At 50.1% G+C, this 11,083-nt stretch overlaps 1 protein-coding gene across 1 annotated transcript in view; it reads right to left on the minus strand.

Moving 5' to 3' along the window:
• LOC106900841 (nuclear receptor coactivator 1-like) overlaps positions 1 to 11,083 on the minus strand; it is a gene marked incomplete at its 3' end in the record, with an annotated part of 165,382 nt that overhangs the window by 8,070 nt on the left and 146,229 nt on the right. Inside the window, exons 3-4 of the mRNA XM_014963045.1 lie at positions 5,737 to 5,843; positions 1,137 to 1,303 (exon numbers count right to left, since the gene is read on the minus strand). Coding sequence (XP_014818531.1) covers positions 1,137 to 1,303; positions 5,737 to 5,822 — 253 coding nt within the window. The remainder of the gene's footprint in view (positions 1 to 1,136; positions 1,304 to 5,736; positions 5,844 to 11,083) is intronic.

Below are 11,083 nucleotides of genomic sequence, written 5' to 3' on the forward strand. Positions count from 1 at the left end.
CCATCCAGCCTGGCCTTGAACCCCTCCAGAGATGGGGCAGCCACAGCTTCTCTGGGCAACCTGTTCCAGTGACGCTGGATGTCCCTGCCCATGGCCACTAGGTGATCTTTGAAGGTTCCTTCCCACCCAAACCATTCTGGGATTCTAAGGAGTGTCTGTACATGTGGATCCACGTCCCAGCCTTGGGGTTTGGGAAAAAGTCAACATCTTTTACCAGGGAACAGGATTCCACTCGCAGCCTAAGGTGGGAGCTTTGGCAAAGGCAACGCTCAACGGATGACACGCTCTCAGCACTGACACTGAGTGGGATTCACCTTGGGCACCAATGACAGACTCTTGGCACCAAGGACAAAGTGTCTGCACGAAGGACAAAGTACTTGAGCCCAGGAGATGGGCAGCCCTTAGCTCCATGATGTGGAGCAAGCCAGAGCCCACCTGCAGCAGCTGCAGGAGGGATGCTGGGGTTGGAAGGACCTGAACGAGTCCCACTCCCTCCTCAGGACACCTCGCCCCTTCTCCTGTGCATTGCTTCAGCCCTTTGGACTTCAACATTTCAGTCTATGAGTTGACACTCTGGGTTAATTTTAACTTTTATATGGTTTCTCAAGCGTCTCTTCTCTATTCACCAGTTACAGAGCCATATTCACGGGCGGGAGGTGGATTAATGCCCCTCTGATCTGGCAGGAGAACAGATCTGACAAGGGTACATGGTTCTTCTCCAGGTCCTGCACAGCGTGTGGCCAAGATACCTGTCCTTCACCTCACCCAGCCATAAAATGGGGTTTCTGCACACAGTTAATAGCACAATTGCTGATAAGCGCTTAATGAGCCCGATCCCAAAAGCTTAACGAGCCCTTCTGATTATTTTAATCTACGGAGTCATTTCAGGATGAATCACAAACACGGAGTAAAGTGCCACCTTGCACCAGAACCAAGGCTGGTGTCTTAAATGAGCCAAGAAACGAGGGCAACGCACACCCTTTGTATTAATGCCTTCATCAAATTGCCAGTGGAATGATTAAGTCACGACTCTTCACGAATTCGGTCATGATTATCTGCTGCAATTTAGTGTCTGGAGGGGCACCAGGAGAAAGCTCTTACTCCGAGGCTTCCCCACCAGGAGGCTTCCCCCTTACCTTGCTCCAACCTCTTCATCTGCTGGATCTGATCAACCGTCTTTTTTAGGATCTTGCATTTGTCAGGTTTGACGCTCAGCGTGTCGATGTCCCCGATGTTTGCAGACAGCAGCTCTGCCAGCTCCTCCAAATACTTGTTCTCCTGCTCCCGTCGCCGCTTTTCATTGCTGTTAAAAAAGGGGAAGAAATTAAAAGTCGGGTTAATAGCTTTTTCCCACTGCTCAGTGTAGTCACACCTGGGTACTGGACAAGAGTGAAAAAAAATACAAATACTTGCTGGAGTGATGGCTGTGCTATAACCCAAATTTCTCCTTTGCCTATACTTATGCATATAATCAAAATTAAGATGCACAGGGCTAGCCAGACACCCCAACAACAACCAGATCTCTAACACTCAGGACTCTCCCTTCCTCTCAAAAGTAGTTATAAACGAGCTATATCAAAAATAATCAAAAATAGTTCTATACAGCCCCTTATTTTTGTACAGCCACTATTCCGGCTGTCGCCAAGTTTAATCCCAAATTCCTACATAAAAGCTAACAACATCCACCGGAGTTCACCAAAGTGAAAACTGGAATCAACGATGACATGAGGAAAATGAAAAATATTCATGAGATCAACCTTTTTGTCCCAGCAAAAGCAGCTTTCCTTTTAGCTCCCAGATGCTGCAGAAGCTCAACGCTTCCCCATCAAGTATTTGTAAATTCTGGGAACTGAGAATACTTGTGTGCTGTAACGTGGCCATTATTGAAGCCACCCTGGACACTGTAATATACTCCTTTCCCAAAGATGCTACAAGCATCAAAGCCACCAAAATTCTGGGCATGTGGCAGAGACACACAGAGACCCACTTTCCCTAAATACCTCCCTCTACAGCGACCACAGGATGGAATGGGGACACCTCAAATTGCCCAACGTGGCCCTACACCGCTTGCGATGCCTTTTAGCAGGTTGGTTTCCAATAAACCACCTTATTTTTTGTTGCAGTCTCCACAGGATGCCTAGAACCCAATTCAAGAAGTACTGCCTGAAAACCCCTAACATTTACTGGACACCAAGAAGCTGCTGAGATGCCTGTGGGCACGGTGAGATGTTCCTGGCCTCAAAGAGGCCCCACTGCTTATGGAGGGCTATGAAAGCTGAATCCAGAAGTCTGGCTCAGTAGGAGATTTGTGTCCCGTCACAGATGCCCTTGCATTGTGGTGGAACAAGCTCTGAAGGCTTCAAGAAGAGGTTTGGATTATTTTATCTGCTGAGAGTGCAAACCAAGTGAAGCGTGAAAACACCTTGATCACTCACTCTGCAGAGACCCTTCGGGAACCACATCTGTCCAAAAGGGGATGAGACACCACCAGCCCTGCCCTCTAAGGACCTCCTTGGGTTGGCTGCACAGATGTTTCTTTATTTTTGCCCAGTTCCACTTTATTAGCTCAATATCCAGGTCTGACAGGTGGGCAGTGTCTCTTGGGCATTTTTGTGCTGTTTAAACTTGCTCTCACATGAAAATATCTGATGACTGCAGGGATAAGACTCTGTGATGAACCTCCCCTTGCCTCCCAGGTTCGCCATCACCTCGGTTCTCCTCCTGCCCGTGTCTCTCCAGGTGTTGTGACTGCCCAGAGGAGAAGCGGGAATTCCATCACCTTGGTTCTCCTCCGGCCCGTGTCTCTCCAGATGTTGTGACTGCCCAGAGGAGAAGCGGGAATGATTCCACCTCTTTTAACTTGGAGGAGTGGCAGAATCAAAAAAGAAAGGAAAAAAAAAAATAAAGGCAAGAGCAGCTGTGGGTGTGGAGAACTCACATTGTGTTTCTGCCTGTACCACAGGTCCCATGAAGTCCATGAGTGAGACCTTCCATGGGAGACATGTGGTGTGACCTGGAAACTCCTCTGCAATGGGTTCAGGTGGGCACAAGAGCCCTTATTTCCAACGGGTGCATGATTCGCCCTCTTTTAACTTGGAGGAGTGGCAGAATCAAAAAAGAAAGGAAAAAAAAATAAAGGCAAGAGCAGCTGTGGGTGTGGAGAACTCACGTTGTGTTTCTGCCTGGGCCACTGGTCTCATGAAGTCCATGAGCGAGACCTTCCATGGGAGACACGTGGTGTGACCTGGAAACTCCTCTGCAATGGGTTCAGGTGGGCACAAGAGCCCTTATTTCCAACGGGTGCTAAGGAGTCACAGGCAGCAACACCAGCTTCACAGAGGTAGGTTGGATGTCCACCTCCTGCAGAAGTGCTGGGTCCAACCATGGACCTCAGACTCTTTTTGCAGAGGTATGGGTGACAGCAGCCCCCCTGCATCGGGCAGGCAAATGCTTCTCGAAGGAGCCCAGCGAGTATTTTAGTTAAGGTCAAATTAATTCCTAGCTCTCCTTGCGAACCGAAAAGCAAGAGCAGAGGGGAGAGGATAAAAAAAAAAATAAAATCCCTCTGTTGTGGGTGAGCTCATTTCATGAAAACCCTTAATGTCGCTGTTGCTGTGGCAACTTTCAGATTGTAGGAGGGAGAATTGGCCAATTTTCCTTACATAAAAGCATCATGAGAATATTACAGCAGTGGGATGTTCTTTATGACTCTCAACTATCATCAAAAGCAATAGTTAAACCTTCCAGGTTTTAACAAAGGAGTTGTGAAGTTCACTTTGCTCTGGGAGTACGTTAGGGAGGACTCTGGCCAGCCCAGGGAGGAGGAGGAGGTCCCTCCCCACCGCGGCTGCCACTCGAGAGATGGTCTGAAAGAAGGAAGACGCAACACTAGTGAGAACTTCTCTTCTGGATTTCAGTAACACGCCCCAGCTCCGGTGTTGGGGGTTGAATGGTCAACCAGACAGCAAGTATTTGAGTCAACCCTTCCAAAAATGCTTGTAGGTGCTTCCTGGATGTAAAAGCTCGTTGTGCTTGGACAAGGAAGGAGAATCCTTCATCCAGAAGTTTCTGCTTCTCTACAATCAGTTCATTCCTCATCCTATATATTTTGAAGACCCCTGGTGTCAGCAGCAGAAGGCTTTCTTGGGGTGCTTAGAGGTTAGGATACAAACCTCAAGAGATCTGCTTTCCAAAGGCAGACTGAGGAGTCATAGAATCATAGGACTGTCTAGGTTGGACCTTTCAGATCATCAAGTCCAACCATCAACCCAACACTGACAAAAACCACCATGACCCCTTGTCCCTCAGCACCATGTCTGCCCGGCTTTGAAACCCCTCCAGGGATGGGGACTCCACCACTGCCCTGGGCAGCCTCTTCCAAGGCTTGACAACCCTAAACCTCCCCTGGTGCAACCTGAGGCCATTCCCTCTTGTCCTGATGAAGCAAAGCCAGGTGTGTGCTCATCCATCTGCGGACCAGTTCCTTCAAGAAGAGGAGTCCAAGCCCACCTTGCTACCCATGGCTCTACCATGGGGAGTCAAGGACCAACAGCTTCACCCCACACTCACCTCTGGGGTGAGGATCAGCTCTGAGAGAGCAGCCTAGAGACAGCAGCAAGGGCTGCAGACCTCTGACTCCAGTGACTCAGCCAGAAAGGGGAAATATTTCATGATTACAGAAGAAGCTGGTAGGACTAAGACAGCTGTGAGTGCTATCAAAATGTCTTCTGCAATTTAATAGCACCGCTAAGCCATGACCCACGGAGCCTTTGTAAGAAGGTGCGTGAACTCTACAGAAGGGAGATGTTGCAACCAAAAACTGCAATAAACAGAAATCCTCAAACAACCACCTAATGTCTCTCTACCCGAACGCGGCAGCCTTTATATTCATTATCGAGAATATCACGCACGAGCTGATGGTGATGGAAAATACACCTGGGCTTTGCTCAGGGCATCAATATCCTGTGACAACGACCAAAACATCATCCCAGGCAGCACAGACACGGAGTGAGCGGCAGCACCGTAGGCTCATCCTTACTAAGGGACTGTATCGCCACGGAAAAAGATGCCCAGGATTCTCAGGGAGCATGGAAAAGCCTTTGGAAGGAGATCACAGCTGCCTCTATCCAGGACTTCTTAGCCCAAATCGGGTGGTGAAGCCGCTGGGATGGGAAAGCTCGGTCATAAGCAAAAGGTGCCTTCCTGCAGTGAGCTGACCTCTGAAGCAGCCCCCCATTGGCACATAAAAATGAAGATATTTCAGACAGAAATATTTTTTGCTCTGTAATCGCACCACGGAGCAAGAGGGTCTCCACCAGAGCTTCGGAATATCACAAAACCACAGATTTCTTGGGAATCCAGCACAAGGAGGCGGAAGGCTTGGGATGATCTGCAGACCTCGCAGAAGTATCTGCTCCAAATTTACCCAGAGAAAGCCTCCCTGATGCTCCGAGCGCTCTCAATTTACGAAATCAATACATTAAACTTTGATAACGAGCCTCTAATCGTCATTCGCCACCTCACAACAAGCGGAGCAGATGGGGAGCCGCCTTTCCATCGTGCTCCATCTTCCACCGCAGCCACGGCTGAAAGCAAAGCGGAGTGGTGGTGGGAAGTGTGAACGTTTCCGAGCGGCTGAAACCCGGCTCCATCTGCTCGAGCAGACGGGACGGAGCGACGCGGTGGGAATGCCAAAGTAGCCGCAGCAGGAGGACGGCTCGGGAGCGGCGCACGTACCTCTGGGCCGTGTCGCAGGGAGAGCCTTTCCTCTTCCGAGAGTCGGGGTTGGCAGGGTCCGTTGAGCTGTCCCCAAGGCCACTCATGTTGGTTGACCTACTTTGCACCTGGAAGCAGAAGAGGGACAGGGTTAAGGACAAGCTTTTTTGCAGCTGTGGGAGGAGCGGTTCCTCCAGGGCAGAGCCAGAAAACAGGGACCCAGTGACCTCTGAAGAGGTAACTAACCCAACGCGAGTCTTTCTTACTGAATTGATACCTCGTTTGCGAAGAGAAGACAACACACAACCATGTTAACCTCTTTTTGGTGTCCTTTGGTCACCACTCGGCCAAGCAAGCCCTCACCACCATCACCATCATCCTTCCACCACAGACTCGAGCTCTTCCCTGTATCCCCACAGATTTGAGCTTTCTGGCCTCACAGCATTTTAACGAGGATCGGAACAAAGCCTGTCTTAATGCTTTGTTTATGTGTTTGACTGCTTTTGTTTTGTTTCCTTCTCCCTCAAGCCTTCTCCTTCAGCCCATCTTCAGCTCCTCCGCCATCTCCCCCCAATTCCTCTGACTCAGGGCTGGCAGAGGACGCTCCACCCTTCGCATTGTGTCTGCTCCCCCACCACCTCCTTTCCCCTCAGCACATGGCCCGGGCTTTAATTAGAGCTGCAAACTGACTCATCCCTTAACGGGATGCGACACCCTCCCACCAACCCCTTCCCCACCTCCCGCTGAGGCTGCCTCCCACGCGTGGGCCTCCCAGCCCCAACCTTCTCCTGGCAGAGAGCTTCCCACCATGGCCAGTCCCAACACTGGGCACCTCCTGGTTTCCAGCTCTCTCCAACACACGGGCATTTCACTCTTATTTTTAGGGTGTGATTTCAACAGATGTTGGGTAAAGTGGTCCGTGCTGTGGCAAGTGAGAGGTCTAAGCAACCAAAGAAGGTCCAGAAGTCATGAGGATTGTAACACTGCGATGTCCCACATGCCAATGCTCCTTAATTATGAATTGTATTTTTTATATTTAACTAAATAAAATACTGTGTAAGCCAAATAAGCCCAATTAAGGCTTCAATCTGGACACTTCACCTTGAAGGCTGTTAAAGGGTTTGGAGAAAGACCATGACCCTGTCCAACCTGTGACCTCCACCGGTCCCCTCCGACAGCATAAATGGGACTAAACACATCTACGGGACAGGGTCAAAACCTCATACAATGTGTTAAATCAGAGCTTCTCCAGAAAACAAACCAGCGATGCGTGTTGCATCCCTTGCTTTGCTGAATCCCATTCAGTGATTCTTCCAGTAACCACAGTAATTCAGCACTGGATAATGCCACCTTCCCAATTATTTTATTTATTTTAGACTTTTTCGAACTGTTTATCATTGTGAGAAGATACAATCCCTAAGAAATAAAGTAACAGGATCCTGGCAAGAAGTTAGTAGTTTAGAGAGTAAAAGGACTAAGTTCTTAAACTTAAATCCATTCATTTCTTCTATTACTATCTAAAAGCTGGAATTTTAATGAGGATTAAACAGCTGATGGATTGTGACTCCAGAAGACATGTCCCCAGTTCCCACAGCCCAGGTTACCCCATGTTTGATTCAGCCTATGCGAATGCACATCAGGATGCCTTTGGTGGTCCAGCATCTCCCACCCCCTACCCAGCCTGAGGCGAGGCGACCGCTCAGAAAAGCCATCAGTGCTGGCTCCTCTCATGCTCAGAGCAGTGATGATTAAAGACCCACCAGCTTCTGAATGTCCCAAACCACATCTGCAGACCAGCTCCTCCTGACCTCAGAAGAGCGTAGAGGGATGGACACAGCCATTGAGCATCTCCTCTGCTCCCTGCTTGCTTGAAGACCCCAGTGTTTGTATTAAAGCCCAGCAAGCCCCCCACCCCCTGGGCTGCATCCCCAGCAGCGTGGCCAGCAGGGCCGGGGGGGGGATTCTGCCCCTCTGCTCTGCTCTGGGGAGACCCCCCCCAGTGCTGCCTCCAGCTCTGGGGCCACCAACAGCAGAAGGACATGGAGCTGTTGGATGGGGCCAGAGGAGGCCCCGGAGATGCTGGGAGGGCTGGAGCCCCTCTGCTGGGAGGGGGGGCTGAGAGAGTTGGGGGGGTCAGCCTGGAGAAGAGAAGGCTCCGGGGAGACCGTGGAGCCCCGGCCAGTCCCGCAAGAAGGGGGGCTCCAGGAAAGCTGGGGAGGGACTCTGGCTGAGGGAGGGGAGCCCTAGGAGGAGGGGGAAGGGTTGGACACTGCAAGAGGGGAGATGGCTCTGATCTGTGGGGAAGAACTTGTTTGGTGTGAGGGTGGCGAGAGCCTGGCCCAGGTTGCGCCAAGAAGCTGTGGCTGCCCCATCCCTGGAGGGGTTCAAGGGCAGGTTGGAGGGGGCTTGGAGCAACCTGGGCTGGTGGGAGGTGTCCCTGCCCAGGGCAGGGGGTTGGACTAGATGGTCTTTAAAGATCCTTTCCCACCCAAACCATTTTGTGATTCTATGAAAACCATCATTACCACCTTCATTATCTCCCATGACCAAGGTGTCTGTGGGGGGCTGTTACACACTTTGGCTCCCAATGACCCACCTCTACGCTCAACGTTGACAACCTCTGCTCCAAAATCAAGTGAGACATCTGGTTTTAACGCAGTCCTACGGGGAAAGAGCCCGCCGTTGGGCAGCGCGCCGGCGTTTCTGCTAACGCTTGCGTCACCGGGGTGAAGGCGACCGCGGTTCCTGAAACCATTTGGGCAATATTAGCGCAGGCGATCGATGCCGCAGGCACGAGAGCTTGTCCACCGAAATCAGAAACCCTGAGCAGATGCCAGCAAGCTGGCCATGACCAGGGAGCCGAGTTCATCCCCTGCGTCTTTGGCACGTTTGCAAGAAGGAATGATGCCAAAGTAAATAGAAGGAAAGCTGGGGACGTAGAGATTGGAAAACTAAAAAAGCGCTGCATCATCTGCTTTGGGTGAGAAGGGCTCGCTGAGGTTTCAGACGAGCTTCCCGGGGTTTCAACCTTCTTCTTGAAGGTTTAATTTCCTCTCAACCAACGCACTGAGCCTCCCTAAGTGGCCGCTGCTCTGACAGGTCCTGATCTTTCCTCTGGGCAACTGAATTTAAAAGCTAAAAACGAGCAGGGAAACGGCAGGTAAAGTCAACCGTCCCACCGGGATGCGGGACCGCGGCTTGGCAAGAGCCACCATATGCCCTGGAGAGGTGAAGTGAGGACAACGCTGCAGCCTGAGCTGAAATCCTTGGCTTGAGCTAAGCCCTTGATGTAATACACTCAATGTTTCTTTTTATTGTAAAAGTAGTTTATTTTAACGGCAAAACTTGCCAGGGCCGACGAGCCAAAAAATGTCATTTTTGGTCTAAAAATACCGGGGCTGAGTGAGTTCCAAAGCCCTGCTGGGTCAGGGCAGGGCCAGGGGTTGATGCCCCCGTGGAGGGCGAGGGTTGGGCTCCCGGGGAAAAGGCAGCCCTTGCCCGTGCCCGGGGCCGTTTCACCAGAAACCTGATTTCCAAACACCGGCTTCTTGTAAAAACGTTAATATTCTGCTGGCTTAGGAGAGCAAACAGAGGCAGACGAAGGACGGCGGGATGGTAATGAAAACAAGTTAATTAGTTCAGCCCGGGGCGGGAGGGGATGGAGGGGGGAAGCAGTTTCCAGGCTTAATACAGGGTCTCTCCAATGCGGAGACCTCTGCTAAACCGATTGCTCCTCTGCTGTCACAAGCCACCAAAAAAATATATGAAGGGACAGTATAAAATGCTGCCGGTGTTCCCACCAGTGCTGCTCGCTCAAGGGAACCCTTGGGAGATGTTTGACCATGGCAGGAGCAAGACCCAAGCAACGCATCAACGCAAAGTGTTGGCCTCTCACCCTCCTCTGCATGGACGAAGTCTCATCCCAAAGATGGCCCCAACCTGCTGCTCTGAAGGAACTTCATGTCACGGTGCAAACCCAAAAGGTAGAGTGTTTTGGGGTGTTTTTTTCCCCAACCACTATGGAAATATCATTGCAACCAGCAGCTTCATGCTTGGTCTGGTCCTACAGCTGCGGTGTCCATGAGCCAAGCTGCAACGTGCACCACATTCAGCAGCAAAGCAAGTGCCTGTGATAGACTTCAGGTCCCCAGTTCCAGCCAAACCAGGGTTGAACTCAAGCCACCAGTGAGGAAAACAGTCTAGAGCTTCTCAAAGGTGATTCTCCATATCCACCTTGTTCATTGCTCCCCCGGTTCTTAGTCCACAGCCACTAGTCCCTGGTCCCTCCTGTGACCAGCACCCAAGTGCACCACTGCATCTGCTCATCAGGGACTAATTAATCTCAAAGAGACTAACCAGATGGAAAAAAAAACAAAGGGAGAGGGGGAATGGCTAAGAAGGACAAGAGCTGACGTGACCTGCCCATCGCCAGGGAGATGAAAATACCTCTGATTTCCAACCATCTCCTCTTCCATCGGTCCTGCAATGTGCCATATGGGAGCTCTACCTGAAGAAGATGCTGCTTTTTGGAATGCTAAGGAATATCCCATAGCCTTGACACGGAAGATGAAGCACCAGCCAACATCAATATTCTAACGCAACCTGGGGGATCATGACACAAATGCAATTTCCACATCAGCAAAAAAAAGAACCAAAAAGGAAAAGGATGTTAATTATGGCAGCTTAATGCTTCTGCTCTCCTAACAACGCCAACGGATTTCCAACAGCTTCCCAAAGGCGGCCATCGCTACCTCCAGCAGACACAAATAGCCCGAGTGATTTGAAGTGACAGCAGAGAAGAGGGAGCTGGTCGCCGAATACTTAATTCCAACAGAACTGCCTATTTCCAAAATGTATTTCCCACATTTGGGATGAATTTGACCCCCCCCAAAATGCTTAGAAAATAACACGAACATCTATTGGAGAGAGACACAATTAATCGGCTGTTTTTAAGAGAACAACAATGTTGGAAAAGTCCCTCATATTACAGCTATTTATCATCAAAATATAACCCATCTGTGCATACACAGTCTCAATTAGAGGTAATTAAGAGCATACTTGGAGTGTCGCAAGGACACATCTATATTGTTCCCCTCACAAGTTCATCATCAGCTGCTCCACTCATTGCTGGGGTCAGAACAAACCACCTTCTTTTTTTTTTAAAAAAAAAAACACTTCTGCAGATCACAGAAGAGAGGCTGAAGCTGTGATGTGGAGAGAGAAGAGGCAACGGGTGAGAAAGAGTGAGTCACTTGTGAACCTACGGCATGTGGTGTGAGTTTGGAGCTGGGCTTTTTAAAAAAGGAACTTCTTTTTCTGACCTCATCCCCAACAGAAAAAAAAAAAAAAAAAAAAGGAGTCTGAAGTT

This window comes from Calidris pugnax, unplaced genomic scaffold (assembly GCF_001431845.1).
Source record: "Calidris pugnax isolate Ruff unplaced genomic scaffold, ASM143184v1 scaffold450, whole genome shotgun sequence".
Lineage (NCBI taxonomy): Eukaryota > Metazoa > Chordata > Aves > Charadriiformes > Scolopacidae > Calidris > Calidris pugnax.